A 26647-nucleotide genomic window follows, 5' to 3' on the forward strand; every position below is an offset into this window, starting at 1 on the left:
CAGGAAAGGTTTCATTTCTCTGCAGGAACAAGTGACAGCGGTGCCTTGAAAGGAGGGGCAGGTTTCACAGGTTAAAGTGTGGGTGTGAAAAATGGTGTTCAGGCCAGCAGGGTGATTTGTCTGCACTAAATCATACTCTGAGACAGACCAGGTCTGTTCTTGGATTTTAAGGAACTTTTGTTTTGTCTTTTGTTATAGAGCAAGCTGGGGAAAGCCAGTGTTGATGCTTGAGAAAAGAGCTGATGTGCAGGGATCAGGGCTCTGTTCACAGCATTGCTGCAAATATTCATCCAGGGTCTGTGGCAGATGCTCAAGCCTGGCCAGCTGCTCTGGTGGCATTTGGTGACCACCAATGCCAGAGATGACTAACCCCACGCTGTGTGCAATTCTCTCCCCAGTTCCTCCTCTATTTCTTTTCCTCCCCTTTTGTTTATCTTTACTTAGTTAACTTCCAGCCAAACACAAGGAGCAGGGGAGTGCTTTACTCAGCACACTGAGAAGTAATACAGGGTCACAGCCCTGGCTCCTCAGCATTAACACAAAATGCTAAGTGTGTTTCCTTTGTGGGACATAAGCTCTGCCCTGCCACTCAGGCCTGTGATCAGTTTGGCCATTGGCCTAACTTATGGCAGATACTCTGAATTGTTTGCTGTTTTGAAAGGCAGCAAGGGAGGGGAAGAGTTTGATATAGTCCTAATAAGAAACAGTGTAAACACTGCGGTATGAGAAGGAATTGAACAGGAGGGTTGTGATCCAGGAATGGAAAACATGGGTTGAAACAATGGAAACGTTCTTTTAAGAAAGAGGTACTTTTTACTTGATCCAGGAAAAGGGCAGTGAACAAGTAAAGATGGTCTCAGTCACTTATATTCTCTGGTTTTGATGTAGGTCTGCTCCAGCTCCTACCCAAGGTCCCGCCAGTGCTGGGGCTGCAGGGCCTCCTCCTGCTACCAATGTGTCAAGCAACAAACGGCTGCAGCAGACACAAGCCCAGGTGGATGAGGTAAGTGGTGATTTGTTGCTCATCACAGGAGTGTTGCTATGGTTGGTTTTTATCTTTAAGATGCTTTTCTCCATGATCCAGCAACACTCATCTGAAGGCAGTGGATCTGGGAAATGAGGATTATCAAAGGATGGCATTTATGAGGAGCCAGACAGTACAAGTGAGATTCTGAGTATAAACATCCTTGTACCAGTAACACTTCTGCAGAATAAATGTGGGCATTGGTACCAATTTGGGAATTCCTCCCAGTCAGTCAGGTTAGGAGGAAATATCATAGTGGAACCAGCTCTTTTAACATGTTCCTGAAGCTTAGACACTAATCTCACAAACTGTTTCACAGAAACAGACATTTGACTTCTCAGAGGTAGATTAAAGCCATGAGAATTGTGCAGCTGAGGGCTGTGTTCATTAGCCAAAGCTCTACTGATTAATCATCGCAATTTATCCCTAAAGAAAGGCACCCACACATGATGTCATAACAGCATCTTTAACAAATCCCCACTCCTTTTGTTGGTCTTGGAGGACCATCTGGCTGTTCCAGCTGGGATCCTTAAATTCCTGCAGCACCTTGGCTGTAATGCCAGTGCCCATCCCACTGCGGTGGTGATGGGAACAGGTGAACATCCCACTGCTCATCGGTGCAGTCCTTGAGCATTCCCCCAGTACAGGAGCAGCTGTATCATCCTTGCACACCTGCTGAGCAGATTTGTGTGCTGGGTATTAAGGAAAGAATTTTGTTAAAGCCCTGCAAAGCCTTAAGTAACTAATTGCTTACTGTTCATGGGGAAGTGGCCAGGGCTTGTGTGATTCTTTAGTGCAAATTTAATAAAATACACATTAGGAAACATGTATTTACATGAATAAAGGCCTCTATTTTCAAAAGCTTCATGTATGCTCTAAAGATAGTAGAGAAGAGCTCACAATATCCAACTCAAATGCATTACTTAAGATGAATTAAATACACTGTCAAAATGGGCTTTGTCTTTTTTGAGAACTTTTTCTTTGATGAAGAACTGAAACAGGGACTTTCTGGCCTTTTAATTGCTGATGATGCTCCAAGCTGTTCTCTAGAACATCCTCTGGCTGCAGAAATGTCTAGACCAGGTTCTCTCATTATGACTGATTTTCACATCACACCACTGATGTTAGTGGAGTGTCTCTTCCAGTGGGGAACAGAATATTACATTTCAGCTTTTGTCTTGGGTCAGAATGATGAAATAAACTTCTTGTCCTGAACATGTTATATCATAGTGGTGCTGTAATTATGAGCGATAGCAAAAGTAATTTTCCCTAAAAGATAAAAAATAATTGCTATTTATTGTCTAAAAATGAGCAATGCCTGTCAGATACATTGGGCTCTCCAAGCAGATCAATGGAGATGGCTCCAGTGAGGCTAGTGGGCCCCTGCTTTTTGTTTAAGATACTCATCTTCTGAGGCTTTTGACTCAGATCCATGCAAATTGGTCTTCTTGAAAAGCATGATGACATAATTTTGGCAGGAACTCTTACCCCCTATGAGGTAGGATTGGATTTGAGGCTTACGTGGGTGACATTCAGGATCCATGGGTTTTTTGCCACCCATTTGAGAGGGAGGCTGCAGTTGGTATGGGGTTTGAGTTGACAGCACATGGTCAGCAGATCCTTGTTTAGCAGGGAAATCACAGTATAGGAGCAGCCAAGGGAGAAAAATTCCACTGGGCTTTCAGTCCCTTGAAGTCACTGGGGTGAAGCTGGTTTATAATACCTGAGGATCCGATCTGTAAACGTTGCTTTGACCTTCCTAGGTATTTATTTCCTGTCTTTTATTTCCATGTCTTGAGGGAAAGTCATCTGTAGGTGGCACCAGACACCACGGAGGAGTGTGGCACACCCAGCCTGAAACCGCAGTACCATCGCCACTGTGCTTCGGAGAATATTCCTGGTGTTAATAAAATGACCAGCATTTTTAATGCTGTGTCAGTGCCGATACTGTATTGCAGCTATGTACATGCTGGGGTTTCCCCTCTGATTTCTCTAGACATCTTCTAAGGCCCAGATCATGGTTTTATTCTAGACAAACATTTATTTATTTGACAAAAATGCAATCTCATCTTAGACAAGTGTTCACTGCAGTGAGGTTAGATTCAATAAATATTTATGGGCAAAAAAAAAATAATAATTGAGAGAACAGGTAGCAAATAGTACAGTATTTGGTTCAGCGTTTTCAAATAATTCAAAATTTTCACTACAAATCATTGTACCAAGAGAAAATGCAGCAAAGTACTAACTGAGAAATTAATACAATTTGGTTTTTGATTTGATATGAAGTTAAATGCTTGGAAGATTTTGGTTTGGAAAAGCAAGTAAGAAAATTTGGATTGACCAAAACACTTGATTTTGTTTTAGGTTTGGTAGAAAAGTGAAACAAAACTTTTGAGTTTCAAACAGCATTTAACCCTCTGTTAGTCCTTTCAAAGTTTCACTACCAGTTTTCATCTCACTGTATTTGAATAATTTATCTTTTTAATTCTGGATTTTTTCAGGTAATAGTTAAATTATATTAAATAAAAACAACATGGAATTCCTTATTACAGAATACAAGAAGTAATAGAGCAACAGACTTATTCACTGCTAGAATGATTGGACACAACTTTACTGAGATTATACTGTCTAACATTTGCATTATGATGAATTTCTAAAGGATTTCCATTTAGAGTTATTGGCTTGCTAGAAGAGGATTTTCATCTAACTCAGTGTATAAAATACTGTGTCCTGGCTGTGCATGCTTTGTTTGCTGAAGCTGGCCAATGAGGTGGCATGAGCCCCCTGCTACACTTCAGGTAAAATATTCTCCTCCTCTGGTTTCAAGCAGGACTTCAAATTATGGCTGGGAAATCATCTTGCCTGAAAGATCTGCAGATTGAGTAAATTCCTTGTAAGGAAATGCATACAGTTCCCTTATCTAGCCAATTTCACTAGTTCAGGTAAGGAAGATATTAAATATATAAGGAAAACAATGGCTTGTTCTTAGTGAAGTCAACCAGATTGATGTACAGAGGTACTGGTCTCCATGGGTTTTTGTACCTATAGTTGTTGGCCAAGAGAAATCAAAATCAAAAAGAATCTGACTCTGGTATTTCATGATGTCTCTCTATATTTCCCAGTTAAGGGCACCTGAGCAGTGTAGCTGTGCTCATCCTGTGCTCACTGTAATTGCCACCACATATAATGGCAAACAGCTGGTTTTGGTGTGATCTGTCACATTCCAGGGTCTGAACACTCAGGTGACCTTCAGCTTTTTTGTGTGTGCAATCTTATGTGAGGCTGTGCCCTTGCAGGTGGTCGACATCATGAGGATGAACGTGGACAAGGTGCTAGAGAGAGACCAGAAGCTTTCAGAGCTTGACAACCGGGCAGATGCCTTGCAAGCAGGTGCCTCACAGTTTGAAACCAGTGCAGCCAAACTGAAGAGAAAATACTGGTGGAAAAACTGCAAGGTAAAGAATATAAATTCTTGTTGAGAATCACTTCATGGCAGGAATTACTTTCACTTGCATTTAATTCATTTGCCTGCAGGATGGAATCTCTGAGTCACCTCTTTTTGTCAAGGGGAGAAAGATGTGCATTGCCCTCTAGGCTCCATAAGTCAAGCAATTTTGATCTTTATTGGACCCTAAAAATTCTGCAGTATATAAAATGTAGATACAAATTGTGATGCTTCAGTCAGTGCCTGCAGATAGGGATGGGAAAGCATTCCATGTCAGTTCATATTCCCTGTGTGAATCACAAAACCTGAACAGGTGCAGTGAATTCTAGTAATGGGAGAAAAGCAGCTTTGTCCTTGTGGGAGATCATCAACCTCTGGATCTTCTGTTAGGATGGTAAATCAAATTAAAAACCCACAAAACTTGGTTTCACAAACTGCTGTGAGAAGTAAGGAAATTACAATATTTTATAAAGAGGGGCCAGTTAGGATAGAGCAGAACTTTTTGCTGTCTTCAAAGTCTTAGCCTTTCCCAAGAGCAGAGGGAATCTCACTTTCCCTTGCTTTTTCACATCTCCTCCAGTATTTGTGTTTTCTGGACCCAGACACTTCAGCTCCTCTTACTCATCCAAGATCCCCTACCCTTGCTTCTTTCTCCTCATGCACCACCAACATGAACACTGTGACAAAATTTCAGCTCCATTCCCATTTGTCTTCAATCTTTGCTGCTGACTGCTCATGTCCACCCACATAAAACCACCTTTTCCCAAGGGAGAATCCCACATGTATACCTCGCCAGTCTGTTGTCTGCTTTGTTTCTTCAATCTACACTGCTATAAAATATAAAACAAGGCACAGTATTCTGGGTAAACTACATGCACAAACACTCCAGGAATAAGAGGACCTAGGTTAGAAGTTCAACTGAGCAGTTCCTCTGGGCCTCTTCTACCTGCTGCCAGTGCAGGAAGCAGGGCTTCTGGCAGCTCCAGGCACAGATTTTGACTTAGATTCACCCATGTGACTGCAGTGACCACAATGACCTACACTACACTAGACCTTCAAACATACCCTAATTCTCCTTTCCTCATTGTCCCTTACTGCTTTACCCTGACAAACAGAATCTCCCTGTCCTTCCTCTGGCTCACAAATTCTGGAAGGAGAGGGAAGTAATAAAAAAAAATCTCCTGCAAGCCAATGGCTGGCTCTGCCTTTCAGACATGTGTTAGGAGGAATGGAGGCCTTGATTTGCCATGCCCAGGTTTGTTGTTTTTCAGTCTTTCCATTCTCACTGGGGTAGTAGTGGCACCTGGACTGCAGCATCCCTGGTGGCCTCGTCAGCATTCAGCAAGTCTCGTGTGGGGACCTCTACTCTGCTCAGTGCTGGTGAGGTCTGTGCACAGCTGCCTCTGATGTACCTACTCGTGTGGGAGCAGACTTCTGCTTTGCAATGAGCTATTTCCAGGAGAACGTGCTGGAAACCGTGTTGGTTAGCACAGGCTTCCTCTCCCAACAGCACAGGAACACAGAGCAGTACCAATAGCTGGGAGGCATTAGACATCTCCAGCTGCCTCTGCACTGCCTTTGGGAACATGGGGAAGAGCGATCAACTTACCCTGGTATAAAGTGGTACCTGCCATGTGTGAATCCAGTCACTTAAATCACCTCTGGAGTTGTTTTACTTAGGAAATGTACTTTTTCTTTACTGCTGGAAATGGATGAGGTTGGTCACTGCATCTTTAGCTGACAGGCAAGAACTGACTAGCTTTGAAAAGAGGCTGATGTCCACTGCTGGTGGTCAGCTGTTCTTATAACTGACACTAACTCTGGGGCCTTAGCGAGTCTGTTACAGTGAGTCTTTGCAAGAATTAAAAGTATGAGGAAGGAGTCACCAAGTAAAGTAAATAAACCTGAGGGGTTAATGTCTTTCATGTGAAAACCTGACTTTCTCTTTTTCTTTCCTTTAACTTTCTTTTTCTAGATGATGATCATCCTTGGTGTAGTATGCGCAGTCATTCTCATTATAATTATAAGTGAGTAATTCATTTTCTCTTTCATTTATGATCTCAATAGCTTGTGACTTAAGAAGTGTTGCTATATTAACAACCAAATCAAAACAAAAAATGGATATAAAATATTTAAACTGATTAATTTGTGAAATTTCCCTTCTAGTATCATGCTTTTATAGTGAGAATTACTGCAAATTCTCTGGACACATATAGGCAGAATTTGTTGACATTTAATGTTTTTTATATTAGCATGTTACATAACTTTCCCTAGGATTAAAGACTCTCCCTTTTTATGTTTTATATAAATTTTTATGCAGTCTCAGAGAGCTTCCTTTCCTTACAATGAGTGCCACAGTCCTGGTGTTTTCTACTGAGAACAGTAATATTTGAATTACCTCATGCCTGTAAAAGGAGGGTGAAGCCCCACAGGCAAACAGGCATCTGATGAATTTTTTAAAAGTGTGTAGGTGCCTAGTTCCCACCAAATCAGCTGGAATTTGAGATGTTAGTGCTTCTAAAGATCCCTTTGTATCTTGAATGCCTAAAATGTTGTTAAAAGATGGCCCAAAGTCTTACTGATTTATTTTCTCAAAAGATATCTCATTCCACACATTTGTTACAGGAAAGTTAGCTATGAATGAATAATAGCAGTCATGCTGGTTGGGACCCAGGGATCTTGTAATGACAGTAATTGAACATTTCATTTATGTAACCTCTGTGTTAGCAACAGCTGTTATGTGACATAACTGGAATATGGCATTAACTCCTAAGGGGAAGATTTCTTGAGTTAGACAATCCAGCTAGTAAACCAGAAGAGATTCACCAGCACTGTGATGTGAGTTAATTCCCAACTCTCAAATTACATGCTTGTATTCAGTGTGTTTCCATTTTCCTCTGTTGCTTCTCTAAAGAAGGCTTACAGAATCACCTGTAAACATGACTAAATGCAATGAGATACATGTGACAGTTTATTAGTCTTATGAATGCTGGCACCAGAGTGACCCAGAATAATTCTAGGGTTTCGTAACACTGATGCAGCAAGAACGGGAAATGGTTAGATATTAATTAACTATATTAGCTGGGTACTCAAGGCAACTGGCTTCAAGGGAAAGACAGGCCTTTGGCAACCTGGAAAGACAGATGTGCAGCCATTGAACTAATTGCTGTGTATATACTCATCACTGAGCATTGTGTGTATCTTAAGAAAGTAAAAACAGTCAAGATCGCTCATAATTTCTCCTTAGGAGCTAAGGCTGAAATTATATATAAGTAATAATATAGTTTCCCTCCTGGTTTTAAATGTTGGATGCCTGTCCTGGTAAGTTAGGAAGCGGCAGGTTTGACGTGGGTCAACTTGGGTTTAGGGCATTTAGTCACATACTTTAGTGTTACATCATTAAACCCAGGTAATGGCTCACCATAGTGAGATCTAGTGCAAGGTCAGTGAGATTTAAATGTGTTTGGACCTCAAGTTCTTTTTCCAGTCCATTTGATTCTTCAGTAATAGTGCCTAAAGGTTGCAGCTTCAGGAAGGACCCTGTGTATTGAACTCAATGCCGTATTTATTTACAGTAGCCCTCAAGTATATGTTTAAATCCTATAGATATCAAGCATCCAAGTGCTGTCAGAGACAAGGCCTGCCTGACTTTTCCAGTCCCTGATTTGAATGGGAACAAGATCATACCCTTCATGCAGGGCTGGCTGTGGATGCAGATAAACTGAGCCGTTCCTCACAGCAACAAGATACCATGTGTGGCGAAATGGCCCAAGCCGGGCTTCCCACCATCCTGGGACTGGGGCCCTGGAAAAGCAGGCACACAACCCATGGGATTGCAGGTGTTGCTGGAGCTGAGGATGGCAGCTAACATCACTGTCTGCCCTTGCCCCTTCTATCTTTTTAGCCACAGTCTCCCCTGCTTTCCATTCCAGTTTTCCCTCCAAACTCCTTTTGACGTGGGAGGAGCATCCCCATTTCCCCTAGGAAGGAATACTGTGTGCAAGATGTGTCACGCTCTTTTAACTCAGATCTGCTAAAGATGTTTGCAATTCTCTGACTTCGCACACTTCTGTAAAGCACAACAGTAATTCTGTAATAACTTGGGTTTTATCTTTTTTTTTTTTTTTTTTTAATCTTTCTTTCCTTCTGCTTTGTTTCCCAGTTTATTTCTCCACTTGAAAAAACAAAGAAGGAAGACTTGGCACAACTTTGTTCATATCAACTGACAATATCAGTGTTCCTTTGTTGAACTCCGCTTTTTAATTCCTGGTGTCTTGGGATTTTTGCTTGTAATAACCCATAAGCATTCAGTGTGGTGTATTTTGGAATTCTGTTGTTTCCACAAGAAACTGTACCAGCTAAATACTGCCAAGTAGTTCCATACACTGTCTTATCACTGTGTCTTAAAATGTGTATGCACTGACCTTCAGAAACTGTAGTATAGGAAAAGCATCCTAAAACATCTCAGAATCAGAGAATACAGTTATGGGGAAGCTCCTGCTTAAAGGGACACTGTCAGGTGCATTGGACCCAAACCTAAGGTTGCAACAAACATTAGGGCCTTCTCAATCTGAGCACCTAAAGTTGGATGGCAAAATCCATTGTCAGATGTAACTTTTTGAGGAAGTATCTGCTACTCCCATTGAAGAGTGTGATACCTGCAAGTATTCATGTAAGATATCATATTTCAACTTAGCCAACCAAACACAGATTTTTTGAGATTAGTTGTAGTATCCAAGTCTAAAAACATTGCCTGAAGAAAATAAATAAGACTAGTTTATTATCTTCTATGGATTTAAATTTTTCCTTATGGAAAGCACCTTATGGTATTCCAGACAACCAAGATGGCCTCAGTGTGAAAGCCAGAAAGAAAACTGTATGACAACTAAAAAGCATTAGCTAGTACAATCTTGGCAAAGCCAAGTGAAATGCAAAATTGGTAACACAAGCATCATCAATGACTAAGATACAGGCTCTTGCTAAAAACTCAAGGCACTGTTTGTCAGGCTTCATGGGACTCCTGTGAATGCCAAACCCCAACAGTTAGGCCCTGACTTAAACACGTGAACAGCTTTGGTGATGTCTGTGGCTTCCCAGCACAGCTGTAGGAAGCTACCTCTGCACTGGTGTGCAGGAATGGTCCCCACTGGGAGGATCACTCAAAAATCAGGAAGAAGAAGGTATGGGGGAATAGTGGAGAGAGGCTGAGAAAGGGAAGGTGCCTAGCAAAGCTTTCCTGGAGAAGAGGAAGGCAAAGAAACACTGTTCAAAGTGGTGGTGTTAATAGGCTTTTAAAAATTGATTTTGTGTGTGTGTGTATAGTTCATAAACTATAGTCATCTTTGTAAAGTGCTCAGCTGAAATACCTATCATACTCAATAAGTTTAAACTAACATTTGATGTAACTAAAAGAAATATATTGTGGCTTGAGAGAAAGTTCTTGTATGCTTTTGTGAATTTCTTGGGGTTTTGTCTTTTTAAAACACTGAATAGCTTAATCATAGTTAACCAAACTAAAAATGAATTATCAAATTTTGAGCCAGGCAATTCAGAAAGGGTCTTTTTAGGGTAACTCCTTCAGAATTTCTAAAAATAATTCATAGAATTAAAAAAAAAAATTTGGTGGTTTGGAGGTTTTTTGTCTGCAATTTAATTAGGGAATAGAAATGGTGATAGTAGTGTAAATATTTCCACCTTGGAGTCTCTCTCTTGACATGGTTTTAGATTAAAAAAATGGAGACCCAGACCAGTTTGTTGCAGTGAATCTATATACAAATTGTGCTTAAGCAGAATTTTGCAGAGAGAATAAGTAATGATCAGTTGAAAGCTTTCAGTTGCATTTTTCCCTATGTATTTATTACTACATAGTCACATGCACTGTTTTGTATCATTAAGTAGCAAGTGGCCACAGTCTTAATGAAAGTGAATGTTCAAAGTTACTAATGTGCCACTGGACTCCCTGGTATGCCCTGTTCACTTCAGTCCTTCAGTTGGGTGAGCACAGAAACAATTCTGAAATCCTGCAATTCTGCAATGGGACAGACAGAAAACTTGGCTGTCATGAAGGGCCTGGCTCCCTGAGGTGACACAGCTGAGTACTGTGTATCACTGAGCCTTCACTGGAAAAGGAATAAGCCATCCAACTTCAGGAAACCTTTTAAACTACTAAGATAATTGGATAGCTGATATGAAAGAATTTTCTCCTAAGGGTGAGTCCTGCCACCCATACTCATGTTAAGCATGGCTTAATCCTCCCAGGGCTTCTCTACTGAAAGGACTCATGAGATGAAGACAGCTTTCACCCAAGTTGGTACAATCAGTAAGGTTTCATGCTGATTTAGAGCCTTAAGGTAGATGTTCCTTCTCCTCTGAGCCTGAACTGACTACTGAGATGATAGGGCTGCAAATACACCTCCTGAGTTTGAATCCTCTAGCTACAAAGATGCAAAGTTCCCAAATGAAATTGTGGTGAAAGTGCTACAAGGATGCAAAGCTTACTTCCTCCTAGCTAATGTAGATGAAGAAAGTTAATGATCAAAGTGGGAGCTTTATGTGAGAGTGGAGATGGTTGTGGGACGTGTACTCCTTCTCTCTCAAAACTTTAACTAATGGGGATGACTCCTAAATGTTAGTGAGACTTTGCAAGGAAGAATCCAGTCAAGCAACCTACCCTCTGGTGGGTTGTAAATTGTTTGTGAAGAGACTATTTCCTCCTGTGTGCTAATGAAATATGCAAAATTAATATGTTTAACTCTTTTTAAGTTGATGCTCAATGTTTGCTACTAGTTGTGCTGTGGTGGTTGGTTGCAATTGGTAAGATAAACCATGTAACCTTTCTGATTGAGACCAGGGATCATGAACAAGGGTGCCCTTCCCTGAAACACAGACCCAGAGCTGAACTGCTCCTGCAGAGGGTTAAACGTTCACCAAGGAGCACACGGTAATACAGGACTGTTCAGGGTCATAGGTTGTGCAACAGCATCCCATATGTGTAGACTGATGTGGAGGACAATCTATATAAACACAGTTGGAGATCTTATTTGTGCTGAAGCCAGGATTGATTGCTTTCCACTCACTGCCTCTGCATTTAAAATCTCTGTGCAGTGACAACTGCCTACCTGTAATAGTAAATTTTCCATGAAAAGTTTAGCTCAGTCTTGTTCAGTCAGCATTTCAGTTACTGGGTAGAATTTCAGCTGCTGCCCTTCATCACTAAAAACTGCCCAGGCTCTCACCTTGGGCTGGTAAAAGGTCACAAAAAGGCTTCCTTTTAGTGACTCATCAGCAAACCCTCAGGGGATAACAAGGCCCTTGGCTTCTGAGTGCCCTTTTGGGGACTGAACTGAAGACTTCCCAGACTGGAAGCAATGCTTCTGATAGCTTTAGCCAGAGTTAGACATTGCTTCAGATTTGCATATTCCATCCTTACAAGAAGCACTCCCTGTGCTTTCTGGGCCACAGCTGTACATCTGGGATGCTGTACAGCATGAGCTGCCATTCAGACACAGCAGAGCTGAAAGGAGGTGGTTGGGAGCTGGTCAGTGCCTGCACCACGGCTGCTGTGTGGCTTGGCAATGACCCTACGTCAGCATCTGAGCTCCAGGATGTGCTGTTTGCACCCACTCTGCACAGACTGGTGAGGTCCTGCTTGGGCATTACACCTCTCTAATTTACCTTACCTTGCAGTAACAGAGATGTGGCTTTAAACCTACAGACATTGCTACACAGAACTTGGCAGGAGAATGTACTGTGGAACCCATACGAGGTACTTGACCTGATTTTCACTTGACAACATTATGTAACAGCACAGTCAATCCAACATAGTCCAACATAATCCAATACTATTAGAAGGAGGATGGGAGGATCTGATAAACATTCTGTAACCTAGGGTCTGTAAGGCAAGAAGTGATTTAGAAATGTAGTCAGTTGTATTTTTAAAGCTGGCACTTTCATTCTATTGGAACCTGCATAAGGTTAGCCCTGGAACAGTTCAGACAAGTAAAATAATTGCTTGAGTTTTTTTCTTTTTAAATAGGGATCTGCAGTAAGTGACTTAAACAGTCACAAGGATGGAAGAACAGGACAGTATTAACTGTGCAAAGAATGAATCAGAACAGCCACAATCTGCTGGTTTTGTCTGAGTAGCAAGACCTTTTGAAATTCTACCAGTTCTGTGTCTCATTTCTGTCACTGCTCCTCTGACAGGGCTTCACATAACTTTAATTTTATGAACAGCTGGACTACTTCTTGTCTGAATACAATGGATTTTAGCTCCTAAGAGCCAGTTCCTGACTTGACATCTGTATTAGAACATACCTGCAGACTGGAGATGTACATCTACCACAGGAGACTCAAATTTCAGGAACTTTTAGAAGCTCAGATGTTACTCAACTCTCATGTTTTACAGAGTGAATTTTTCTCTATTCCATGGGAGGTTATCCACAGAGTGGGAATATGTATAATCTATTATTTTTTTATGATAGCACCTTGATTGCACGTTAGTGCCAGACCTTCACAAATAAACTAGAGAGCACTTGGGTATGATCCAGGATTTAGATCTTAATTGTGCTTCTCCTGCCCTTTAAACAGGGAAGAAGGCTAAACCAGCAGCCATATAAGGCACTGGGCTCCCTCCCAAAGTACACGGTGAGTATTGGAGAAAGGCTTCGAAGAGATCAAAGTCTCTTTGATCTGGATTTTGTCTTGACTTGAACTTTAGACCCGTAACAGATCATAACCTTTGGGCCCGCTGTAGTCAGAAGACTGAGATGCTCTTCCAGCCAGTTCTTCCTCTCACTTTATTTAGGCCCCTCTTGCTAGACACATTTAAGCATGTGTTTTTTCATGCCAGACAAAGCACAAGCACCCTCAAATTACCTTCTTTAAAAGCAAAACAAAAAAGGCTGAAGAAAGTAGTTTGAAAAAAATGAATTGGAGCTCAAGAAATGATTGGCTGAAGGTTTCTCAAATTGTAACATTATTTTCAAGAGGAATACTAGGTTGGGATGTATGAAACAATCAAACCAGACCCTCACATCAATTGTTCTTTCTGCATCTCGTCTCCTTCAGAAATACTTCTCTATTCCACTTCAGGAAATGATTTTGTTTTCTTCTTCAGTTGACTTCCCTTCCTCAGTTCATTAATATGTGTCACAATTGATGTGCTCAATAACTTGTTTTCTCCATTGAGAACCATAAGACTCTCTGCCTTTAAACACATGCATAAAGAGATATCTGAGCCACCCAAGGAGTTTACCTTTCTTCCTGATGCATTGACATTTAAAAGCTACATCTTGCAATAAAGCAGAAAAACTGTGGCAGTCTGGTTACATGCAGTTTTGGTGGAGTAAACACTTGATTATTCAACAATGAGTCATTCCTGCAGTAACCTCATTCTGTCATGACTGTATCACATCTGCTAACTCTCCAAAGCAAAACCCATAACCTGTACGGGTTTAAAACATGAATACAGCCTCGTGGTTCATACATAACACTCTATTCAACCAAAGAAGCCATGTGCTATAAGTTTAAAAGGGCAAAGTACTTGTTCTCAAAGAGAAAATAGCATATAAAACAACAAAGACAATTAGGAAAAAACCCTTCTCCATTCTTTAGCTCTTCTCACAGTGTCTGTTTTCTCCATTATTCTTCAAGCCTCTCTATGTTCTCTTAGAAAGCCTTCATGTGTTTGGAGTGTAGTGTATTTGGAACATGGTATATTGGGGCCAGGATTGCTCTGCCCTCTCAGTTGACTCCCTGCCTTCTGCCATATTCTTATTGCTAAGCTCAGTCTGAGCTCAGGTAGACCTTGAGTGGAGCAGAATCTCTTCCTCGTAATGCCCTGCTGTCCTCAAACCAGCCTCCACACTCTGGACAAGAACACTGGAATCAGAATACAGCTCCTGGGTCTTAATTTGGTTCAAAATTATGTGATACGGAAGAAGGTTGCTGGCTTTGAAACAACAGCACTTTTACTCCACTACTTTAAATCGTATCACTGGAATTTTAATTAAATGTATTTAACACTTCTTGTAACAATAATTTCATCAGTTTTGTTGGAAAGAGAGGAAACAGCAAATAAGGATAGTGTAGTAATGACAATATAGTAAACTGAGAAATGGTTTAAGTGAAATATAGCCAACGTTCAGTAAACTCCTTTTATAAGTGGCTCTACGTTACAGCACCTTTTGTATGTTAAAATTAAGCGGTGCTCATCTACTGAAGTAAATTTACCTACTTAAAAATGAACTATGATAGATGGTTAAGTCTTTTTTCTTGAAAATGCAGGAGATATATGCAGGAAGGATGATCTGACATTTTTGCAGAGAATGCCATTTTGCTTAGAGTGCCATCCACAGACGCACTGCACAAGTGGTTGAGGACTTGAGTCAAACAGGACTTCAGAGCACTCGGTGCAGTAACGATACACACTGAGTGCCCACTCTGTCCTACAGCAGTTTGGTCTCTGTAATGGAATCTTTTTGACACAGCATGTTTATTTTGCTTTCCCTCATTCCACTCTGGTATCTATGCTTGTCCACCAATAAATGGTCTAAGCAGAGGACAGGAAATCACTTTGGTGAATCCACTACATTTCTGTCATGTATATGTGAACACATGGTGGTGGTCCGAGCTTTTTGTAAGGAGAAGTTTAGAAGAATTAAATCAGTTTCTTCCCCTGATACATTACAGGTTTGTTTAAAGACACAGCAAATAATGGCAGCTGCAATTATTTTCTTTGTAAGATCAATGATTGAGATACTACATGTAATGGAGCTACAAATTCATAGATGCACAATGCATAAACTTTTTTTTCAGAAGTTTAGCTATTAATTTTTATAGTATTGATCTGAAAGTTTGCAACAATTCTTTATTAATGAAAATAGTCTTGGCTGACACCAAAAATTCGGTGGTCAGTGTGTCTACCATGCCACTAGCAAGCTACTAAATAATGCAAGTTCAGTCCTTCATGAAGCTTAAAGGGAAAAAAATATTCTGAATAAAAGTAGAAATGTATGGTAAAGACCATGAGTATATAGTTTAACCATTACTTCACTTAACTATTATTTAAGCAATTAGCAGCTAAACAAATGGTCAAATAAATTAGCTTCCAAAGCCTAATTATAGATGAAAGAATATTTTTTCTCATTAAAAATGCTAACTTCAATCTGTGTTACATTTGCTTTTTCCCCAAACAATAAAATGCTAATGTTGCTATGACACAGGTCTGCACAATAAAAGATTACAGATAGCCCACTACTTGTCATGAAAAACATCGTTATTTTGTCTTGTAAATGAGAAGTCCTCCATCCCCCGACCACATACGTGGTAAAATATTAGTCACTTTACATTTATCAGCATCACTGAAAGATTAGAAATTAGTGCCGCCTACTCATGAGCAGGACTTGAAAACATGCTTTGTCTGTTGCAAAAATACATTCTGAGGGGGAAAACACCAACTGTTGTAGAGGTTAAATTTTTCTTTGATGACTCCTGTTCTTTTTTCCTCCCCCTTCCTGAAAGAAGTGCTTATATACATAGACAGGCATTTGCCTAAAAAGGTGATACGTTCTCTTCCTGAGTGAGAAAGAGGTTAAACACAGCCAGTGTGTACTCTGAGCAACCTTTAGTTTGTTTTGCAGCATAAAAAGTTTTCTAAGTGGCAATATATGAACTCTTATTATAAACTTGTTATACGTATTGCAGGAAATTAGTTCATAGCCAGCTAATTAGTATTTTCCTTAATGAGATATGCTTGAGTCTTGACACAGAAGAGCAGCCTCTGGAGGTGCTATGTAATCAGTTCAGCACTGTGGTATTTCACACTTTCCAGCCTCGAGTGAGGAGCAAAGCATGCCTTGTTCTGGAAGTGACTTCCATATGTGCTTAAGCAGATAGTGAATTTCCATTCTCTGTTTAACACAATTAAAAAACACCCTCATTTTGCCTTACTAAATCCAGGTCTGATATAGAATCAGTGCTGTCCTAATCCAGGAGGGGAAGAGCCTTTCCATTTAATGATAGAAAAATTTGGTATAGAAAGACCCCTGGAGTTTGCCTGGTCCAATGTCCTGCTCAAAGCAGAGCCGCCTTTGAGGTTGGATCAGGTTGCACAGGGTTTGTCTGGATGAGTTTTGAAAATCTCCAAGGCTGGGGATTCCACAGCAAATTCTGCCATTGAATATGTTCTCAGCCTTCCCAATGGTGAGAAAAGTGCAGTAGTCACCTTCATAAGTGTATGTGGCTTGTATTTTTACCTCTTTTTTTCTGTTGTGCACTGAACTGATTAGAGTCAAATTCAGATCTAGTGGGAGTAAGTGCAACCCCATTTTTCAAAGAACTTTCATTGACATCAAGAACTTTTGTTTCTTGTTGACGTTGGACTGAGCCATCTGATCACACTGAGGATATCAGTGCATTCTCTCCCCTCTGTGTATGTGAGCCTGCTTCTCTGACACTGAAGCTGAGAACAGGACAGATTCAGGACATCTGGTAAGTCCTGTTCTGTACTCTCTGAGGTCAGTGACAAAACCTAGACTGGCACCAAAGAAAGAAGAGGATGTACTGAGATTACTCTTTCTCCTCACAAGTCACCTCGGCAATGCCGCCCCTCTTTCAAAAGCTGATGGAATGGCAATGCAGAACAAAAACCTTTCTTCTACCTCTTTCCTGGTAATTCTTCAAGCTTTATTTCATGAAATAGGAATAGCGAGAAATAAGTTTTCAGTTGCCCTTTAAAAACCCCAAATTTCTAATTGCATTTTTTTCAAAGGCCACACAGTAGTGTTAAGCTCTGTAGTAATGCACTCAGAAAGGACCTGAAAGTCTGTGCTGAGAACAGCATCTCTCACCTCAGACTCTCACCTCAGACACCTGTGCTGAGCAAGGAGTTGTGATTTGTGCCTCTACAGAAAACATTCGATTTACATCTTATTGGAGCAATCCGGGGAGGAAAAAATAATGTTGTGGAGACCAGGAAATTTCTTAAAGTGCTTTACCTGGAGGTCAGTGGAATTTCATTTATAAATGATGAATGCATGCATTTTGATGCTAGAATTGTGATGACTTACAAAGTTTGATATTACTGTACTTTTCTGTGGACAGTGATTTTTTTGAAGTGGTGAACATATTTTCCAAGAATATCATAGACATTTGTAACTTGTATGTTTGTGCCAATAAATCTTGTTTTAAGAAGCTCGTTTTCGTATCGTTCTGTTCCCAAAACAGATTAGGGACAATTAAGTAGCTTCAGTTTTCATTCCCTCTCTGTGTTAAGTGCTAGAGGCTTCTGGAAATGAAGATTTTCTAATTCACACTGAGTTTTTATATGTTTGGTCTAATAGAAAAGAAAGAAATGCACTTCTCTTGTATAAACAATAGCAAACCCTGTCCAAAAATGTACAACCATCACAGAATTGTGAAGAGGAGCAGGTGAAAGAATGTGTTTAGTGCATTTCACCTTATTCTTAACTTTCTCAATGGTATCATGTTTTTCTTTTAACAGGGCACAGTTAACTCAGGGAGCTCAATGCCATGACATAGTGTTAGTTCAAAAGCTTGGTGTACATTGGACAAGAAGGATTTTCAGTGAGAGGAATACAGACTCCTGCAGGGTTACTTCTGCCTTACCTTGAAGCAGCTGGTGCTGGCCACTTGTATACGGATTAATGGGGCAGGGTAACTGTTGCCAAGGTTATTCCTAATAAGTAATTAAATCCTTTGAAGGGACAAGACTTGGAAGCTGCTTTTCTCCCCCTGCTAGTGGCTACACCTACATTTTAAAATGCATCAGCATCACAGCAACTCCCAGGCAGCTCTGCACCATCATGCATACGGGGCATTATTCAACAGCTCTTCCAATTCTGTTGCAAGTGATTCCAGAACACATAAAGGGCACAGTATTGTGTCAAGATGCCTTCTTGTATGACAGTGCTTTATTAGCAAAATTATAGATTTTTCCTTGGTAACTCAGTGCATGTGGCAATAAATTGGGGACACTTTGAGTCTATAAGGAGGAGCTGGGACAAAGCAATCACTGACTTTATACAGTGCATATTCTGATCTATGTGAAATAGCAAATAAGGACGAACTGAGAGAGTGAATTAAGTGGACTGGTGCACATGAACATGATATTGAAGAACACAGGGAATGATAAAAGCCAAAATGAGGCTTATTAAGAGAGCACAATGGGCTAATGCTCCATTAGCACTCTTACAGTCAGGTTGTGTAGTTAGCTCAGTTTTATTGAAACAAAACATCCCAGTTTCTGTCTTGATCTCACAAAGAATTCTAGCAAATGATAAAACAGTGTGAAAATGAAATTATGTGTAAAGTAATGGAGAGAATAAATGGGCATGGCATAATCAGTAAGATTATATGAAACATCTAATGTATTTTTCATTCTGGTCAGACAGATTTACATAATTCACAGAAGTTCAGGGAGCAAAAGGAAGAACTGTTTCTTAGGGATTATTAAGTTACGTGGGGTGAAGAGCTCTGGGACCTGCATATACTCTGGGAAGTCAACAGAAGGTAGTTCAAAGACAAAACAATCCTTGAAATGACTGCCCATATACTTTGCTTTGTGAGCTGAAGTACTTGGAGATAAGTGAATGAATAAGACACTTTTAAGTCCTCCTGACAATTCTAAAATTAAAAAAAAAAATCTCACATGACTAAAGATGGCCAGAACTGCAATCTGAGATGAAAAGCTGTTAATCTTGAGACTGCTTAGAGCTCTATATGAGAGAGTGAGGCAGTGGTCATAATTATTGTAGAGCCAAATCATCTTTTTTTTGCTTTCCCAAGTGATTCCAATCTAGAGGAACATAATCTTGTAACACCACCTGTGGTTTAAGCAGCTACCATCAAAAGCTCTTACCATGATGTCGTAGACATATTAAATATATTTTACTATGGGAATTTCCTGGCACCAAAAGCACTGAGTTATTGCACTTTTAAGGCAGCTTTTAGGACGATTCTGCAGAAATAACACCTTTGCCTTCTCCCTTATCGTCTGCACAGTCTAATTATAATTTAACAGCTGTTAGCTGACTGCTTTACAAAGACAAGTAAAGCCTGGCATTTGTAATTTCTGTTGGCCATAATGCAGATTTACTCTGTTGAATGTTGTCAGGAGGTTTGATAATTTGCCTTCTAGTACTTATCTAATAACTGGCAGGTTGTTATTTTTACTAGAAGTTGTACAACACAACATCCAGTTATTTACATATTCTCTGGCTTAGCCTAGAAAACACCTGCTCCATAGTCCAGCTTCACCAGGAGCTGGAAACACTTCCCAATACTATAGAGTGCAAGCCTCTGTGATATAATCTGTAGTAATCCATGACAGTGCACTGAAAGAGATCAAAGATGTTGCCAGCATCATAAAGCCCTGCAGCAACACAGGCTTTGTTAAACTTCCTAATGATCCCAGAAAGCTAGAGAAGAGAAAACCCACAGATAAATATATATATTTATTTATCCCATAGATAAATAAACATTTAAAAATAAATCTTCTTGCTTTTAAAACTATCTTAATGGAGGAAAAAAAACCCAAACAACAAAGAGCTAGGTGTTTTCTGGTTTTAGCTGTCCAGCAGTGCAGCCCCCTGCCTGCTGCAGTGCCCTGAAGTGACTCTGTGCCAGGCTCGGGAGGTGTCCGGTCAGCCAGGCTACAGCCACCCCACAGTGCCCAGCCTGGGGAGTGTCCCACGGTGGCGGTCGATGCAGCAGCACTGGGCTGTGACAGCATGGGCACTGTCAGTCACCTTCCAGTGAATTTATCTGACAAATGATGCCAACATAAAATAATAGGGTCAGACTCCATCTCAAATGCAAATTAAATTTGGTCACAGTTTATCTGATTAAACTGCATTGTCCATCCCTTGGGTTAGCCATTCTGCTGTACTGGCTTTCTTTTAACAGTTTTTCAGTCCTCTTTTTCATCTCCTGTACATCAGTTATTTCAGCCCAGGCTTCAAATTTCTAAAGTGTTTTCAAACTGAACAGCATTTGTCTTTGTGGATTTGGCATTGTCTCATTCTTCCTCTCTGCTTCATCCCACTTGTTCTCTGTTTCATGATGCTGAATGAAATATTGTTCTCCCTCTTATCTACTTCTCAAGTAATTTTATTTAACTCTTAAGTTTCCCACTTGCTCTGTGGAAGAAAGTAATCAGAAGATTTGTGTCTAGCCATAACGGTTGCACACTTTGACTACACCATCAAGGTATTTGCATTATCCTGATGCTTCCAGGGCTGCTTCCTACATATTGACATTCTCTGTTTTGGTTTTGCTCAGGCTGGACTGATTATGTTTTCTCATTTGTCATTAATAAAATCTTTCAGCTCTTCTTTAAAAACAAGTATATTATATAAATGCACCTTTGTCTACAAATGAAAGGCTTTCTTATGTGTTTAGGTCTGTCTTGTACTCTTGCAAGCATCAGATAATGCTGCATCAATGTGGAGAAGTACCTGTTGATCCCTTCATAGAATATCTCTTAAGTCAGGAGCCAGTGTGAAGCATGTTGCCTGCAGCTGTCTGTGCAAAGGCTCCCTGTGTCATGTGCAGCATGGGAATGACCTCACCAGCTGAACAGAGCTACTGAACCAGTTACAGATGTAGTCTGACAGTCACAGAACAAACATGACTCATTTAAGAACATTCCTTACCTTCCTTTTTAATAACTGGTTTCTCCAAAGTCAGTAAACTAGAACTGAAGGGAGAACAAAGAGTTCTTCAGGCAGCTCTGCAGGGTTCTCCCACACCCCTTGCTGTGCTGCAGGAGGACGTTTGAAACAACCGTCCCACCACAATTACATCTTCTCTGATGGTGCCCAAATTCTCACAGTGTAATCACGTCCAGCTGCAGATACTGACATGCCACTACTATAGAATACTATACAGTAGTGGCCATAGTAATGCCAATACTAATGAATGAACTGTGCTATGTCCTGGACTTAAAACCAAAAAGCTTTAAAAATACTAAATGTTGGCGTGCTGCAAAGACTATCATCCGTGATTATGATAATAATAGTGATGAGATGAGAACAGGGGTCTGAAAATAATGGGATTTGTGTCTAGTTTGGCCATCAAGGCTTGGTAGTTTAACTTCACACACAAGCGTGCTCAACTTTCACACTCAGTTCTCTTAACAAGGGGCTATGAAACTAATTCCTGCTATGCCTTTGCTTCTCCACCTTGCAGTATACTCTATCTGCAAAATATTTTTGGTGTTATAAAGTTTTAACTCCACTGATGCCACTGACAACAACAAAAACAATCTTGATTATATAAGTGGAACTGAGGCTTTATCTCAGATAAAGCTATTAGAGCATGCAAATAGCAACATAATTGTTTGTATGTGCAATACATTAGTCATACTAGGTCTTCTATTGCTTCAGTATGATTGTAGTGGACTGCTAGTACAGCATTAAGTGTAAGTTGGAAACAATGGAGTGCATTCATTTCACTAGCAGTGGCTGTGTCTGGAGGGCACAGTGCAATTTTCAACTGTATTTGGTTAGTGGTCTTCCTATACAATTCACTGTACTGTAATCCAACATGTGGCTGGGGAAAAAGTTTTTTCAAATAGATTTGGCTTCTCTAACTGATAATTGCATTAAGTCAGTGTGAATTGCAAGATGCTCCATCTCAACATTTGAGGTGTGGTGTAACAGCCCCATGATGTGTTAAGTGCCATGTCTCTGGTCTTGAGCACTGATTTGTATTTCTGAAAGACCTGAGTCCAAGCTCTAATGATCAAGTTTGCTGTGAGGTAATAACTTACAGCTAGTGACACAAGGTGCTTTAATTGCATTTTAGAACTTGTGAAGAGGAGATGTTGTCTCAGTATAAAGTCAGTGTATGACAAAAGTTGATTCATTGGTTATTAGGTTCCAGTGAAGTATAAAATCTGTCATTTTAAAAACATTCCCTTTTTTGGTTTGCTTTCTGAAGTGCCTTGAAGAGTAGCACACACATCCTCTCTGACTAGGCCAAAACACAGCTGAAGTAGATTAGCCCAGTCTTTAAATACAGGCTGTTAGGTTTAGTCATAACACATGTTGCTTTTATCACTCCTCTTAACACGAGTTAGGTAATTCTTGATAGGGAATTCTAGATTGGATCATATGCAAACTAACATAGTCAAGGTATAAAGTTCTGCAGAGGGAAATTATCCTGGCACCACCAGTTAGGAGGATACCAGCAGCAAGGACTGCAGTGGAGACCAGCCTGCCTCAACCTGCCGTGTGCTCCCAGCTGGAGGCTCTACCAGAACGGGATAAATGATTCAGCACTTCTGACTTGGCTTCTTGGGTGGGCTTTGCATCCACTCTGAGCTCTATACCTGTCCAGGGAGTTTCCACTACTTTAAAGCTGGCTTGAATATGTCTTCCTGGGCTGCTCCTACAACCAGATGTACTAAGTCACTGTTTTCCCTGCCCTGTATTCATATAAAAAGAACAGGAATGCTATTACAGCATGAGAGGGATAAGTCTCCCTAAGTAAGCACTGCTTTCTTCAGCAGTAAATGAAGCCAGCGAAAGCTATGAGCATTGTTACCCACAATAGCTGGCTGGTAATGCACAGTGAAAGAGCAGGGCTGGGGAAACAAAATAGTAATTGTAAATTACCCATATCAATAAAAGGGCTGAAAGGCAGCTGGATATGTTTTTCAGACCCACTAGAAAGAAAGAGCCCTTGATGCTTATTTAGTTTTCCACCCAGACCCAAGGAAACCTCGAGCCCTACAGCATTTTCATAAATGCCTGCAGGAGGCAAATCTCACAGCTCTGCTCTTTTGGCAAGGTAAGATTTCTTTCAATCTTTTTCTCTTGCTCTAAACTACCCCTTTTTTTCTCAAATATAGTTCCTTTGCTTCCCTGTAGCACAGTGCTTTAAGGTGACAGCAGTTTTTAATGAGCAACAATTAGCTAATATAACTTAAGATTCCTGCTTCCTTTTTATGACCTGAAATCTTTCTCCTTTAAGGAATGTAAGGGTTTGTTTTGATTTGTTTTAGGGGTTTTTTCTATTCACTGGCTTAAACTGCTTGTTTAATTTTTTATTTTTATTGTGTAGCTACACAACAGAAGCACTGAATTTCAGAGTTCTACTGCTAATGGAGTCTCACATGTTACAAATGGATAGAATATGTCTCATTATGGCAATGAGTGCTATATTCTACTGGGTTTCTGTGTAATAAAGGCTCATGCGATCACTTTGATTTTTGTCTGCTTGTTTGTCTCTCCTCATTCACATGGCAACTTTAAATTTATTGGCTGGTGTCTACAAATGTGACAGATAGGAAGAAGTCCCAAGGATATGTCAGCCACATAATTTTCAAGTAGTTTTACACCTGGTAAACGAGGTAGATGAGGAAAGTGCCTAGAGCTGCACTGAGGAAAGGGCTGTTGTAGATAAGCTCGTGCCAACTAAACACTAGATAATCCACAAAGATGGGAAATATTTCTGCCCTCTTTGTTTCAGCTACTGTCTTCTTTTGAGCAAGTTGCCAAAGCTGTTTATATGAAAGGGATTTATCCAAACAGAACTTGTAACAATCCTTCACTCTTTGGTTCTATTTTTTGATGCCAGTGTGCAAAGTGAGCTGTCCTTTCTCTTTTTCTTCTAATTTATTAGAATTAAACCTAAAGAATTTCTGATTGCTTATCATAAGCTTCTATTTATTGACACAATCTGTAAAACTTTATTTACTGAAGTCTCTTGAATTGGCTTAGTCTGCAAGGGGCTTCTGCAGTGCCTGATAGGCTTATTAAAATCCCTGCTTTGTTTTTGGTAGTGTGGCCAGGTATGTCAGGCTTTTCTTCCTGAAGCAAACTCAGCCAGTCAGTGCTACCATCTCCTGAAAACAAAACCAAGCTTCCGCTGACTTCAGTAGCAGCAGTGCTCAGTTCCAAACAGCTCAAGTGTGAACTAACGCCGGAAAACTGACACAGAGCAGTAATAGGAAACAATCTGAAAATGAAGTGTTTTTAATTGAGAGACACTCTTCAAAAATTACACAGAAAGACGTTTTTGCCAATTTAAAATTTGGCTCTTCCTCAACAACTATAAATTGCTAATCTATAATTAGTATTCTTAGTGGAAGGAATGCCTAATTGTCTGGCTTAAGTTACACTTTGTGATAGGAAGGGCTGTAGGTGTGTTGGAACTTATTCTAGCTAGTTTCCTACTTAGCATCCAATTTCTTCAAATGTTTTTGTTAAAATCTCTCAATATTATAATGTGTTTCTTAAAACTTATAACAAAGTAAGGAATAAGGGTGCCTCTAGATTCCTCATAGCTCAGAGCAGCAGTGTTGTGACTCCATCACACAGTGATTGGGAGTTTGCCTGTGAACAAGTCCAGCTCCAGTCCTATGCCAAGACCTAATCCAACATTTTATGTAATGACTACTCGATAAAAATTGCATAAATGCTCACTAGTGGGAAAGTCAGTACCCAGATTGTCTCTCTGTCCTTATTTTGTTTTTAAAGGAAGGTACATATCTTACATCTATTTTTGTAAGAGATTGTTAACACTACAGAAGTAAGTCCCCAAGGAGATCATAAATGCAACAGGGGTCAGTAAACTGATTCTGGTCAGGCAAGGCAGGGTTTAAATCAACACCAAGATGTGCATTAGGAACCAGTGGTTGTGGGGAGTCAAGTGTTGGGATACACTGTGTTACAGGCCCAGCACCATCTCATAGGCCTCGCGTGTCTGTTGAGGAATTTGGGTGTCTCAAGGGCAGCTGGTATGTGTGGCCACATTTAATCCAGAAAGTACAGTGCCTCAGGTATCAAAATCTGTGGAAATGTTCTTCTGCTATCTCATTGCCTTTAAAAGAGCTTTCCCATCCCCTGTCCATGCCATGCCTGGACTCAGGAGTGTACTTTCTCACCAAGGGATCAGATTTAGCTTACAGGCAGGAAACTAACCCAGGAAGCTTTCTGAGAGATTAACGAATTGAACTGGCTCACTGAGGGGCCAAGGAAGTAGCAGAGTGAGCAAAAGGAATGGCCAGGACCACATAACTATGAGTGCTTGGTGGCAGGGGTGGGGTGAAGAGCGGTGATGCCAAGCCCTTGATGAAAGCGCAATGTCAGGTCAGCCCAGAGCCCCTGTGAAAGCTGTCTCTGGCATATGAGTCTGGGTGGTTTTGAATGGGGAACCCCAACCTGATGTAGTCACCTTCTTTCACAGCAGAAGAGGATGTATAAATCCAACACAGTAGGCAGGAATGTGGATGCACTTTTCTGCTTGCCATTGCTTATTAGCTCTCTTATGCTAGTCTAATGACATGCAAATTTCATTTTAAGTGCCTAACTCTGTAATTTGATGTTCCTACTGGTCTTGGATCCTCGCTCCAACCCAAAATGTGTTCTTTGATCCTGTTTTGGTTTGGCTTTTGTGCTCCCACAGCTGTGATGTAATCCAACCAAAAACTTCTTTCATGGGATATTTTCAGTCAAATCAGTTTCCCAACTTGGCTGACAGTGCAGTTGCATAATCTCTGATTTTTAACTCAGTGGAGGTGGTAGGACTGTTCCTTTCGGTGGATATGTAAAGTCACCTTGGGTAGACTGTGAAATCACAAACTACCACTCTCTGAGTTATGCAGGAAGCTTAAAACCCCTTTTCATCACCGTGGATTCAATTTCAAGCTCTCTTCATTCAGCCTTCTGTGAGTCTGACTGCAGAAAGCAAGTTGCTAAAGCAAACAGCAGGATCTCAGACCTGGAGTGCTCTGAACTGTTTGTTTCTAAAGTCACGGTAATGGTCTTGGGCATTGGCACATGCACTTACAGTGGTGAGATACACCCTTGCCATTTGTATCCTTCTAAAAGAACAATTCAGGGCTCCTTTACGTGTCACTTTTCAAGGCATTGGGAACTTAAAATTACACTGCATTTGCCAACAGAAACTGGATTTAATAAAGATAATTAGAAAACAGTACAAATAGGGACAGAATGAAAAACTACATTTCCCAGAACTTGTTAGGAAAGGTTTTCTGTCTGGAGACAACCAGACACTTACGCAAAGGACTTCTGAGTGCAGCACATTTTAGGAACTTGCTGTTTGAGCTGGACTTCTTTATCATGTTTCCTATTTTCCTTTACATTTTAATCAAAGAGTTTTCAAGACTGTATCATATTGCTATCTTT

The 26647-nt window shown here is 40.4% G+C and overlaps 1 protein-coding gene across 1 annotated transcript in view; it reads left to right on the forward strand.

Annotated features, from left to right (window-relative positions):
- The window catches only part of LOC126636231 (vesicle-associated membrane protein 2-like), a 51220-nt gene extending 33557 nt beyond the window's left edge, over positions 1-17663 (forward strand). The window contains exons 2-5 of the mRNA XM_050308209.1: positions 889-1003; positions 4321-4479; positions 6445-6496; positions 8632-17663. Coding sequence (XP_050164166.1) covers positions 889-1003; positions 4321-4479; positions 6445-6496; positions 8632-8648 — 343 coding nt within the window. The 3' untranslated portion in view covers positions 8649-17663. The remainder of the gene's footprint in view (positions 1-888; positions 1004-4320; positions 4480-6444; positions 6497-8631) is intronic.
- Positions 17664-26647: the final 8984 nt, after the last annotated feature.

Source organism: Myiozetetes cayanensis, unplaced genomic scaffold (genome assembly GCF_022539395.1).
Source record: "Myiozetetes cayanensis isolate MyiCay16 unplaced genomic scaffold, myiCay2020 scf13, whole genome shotgun sequence".
NCBI classification, from domain to species: Eukaryota; Metazoa; Chordata; class Aves; order Passeriformes; family Tyrannidae; genus Myiozetetes; species Myiozetetes cayanensis.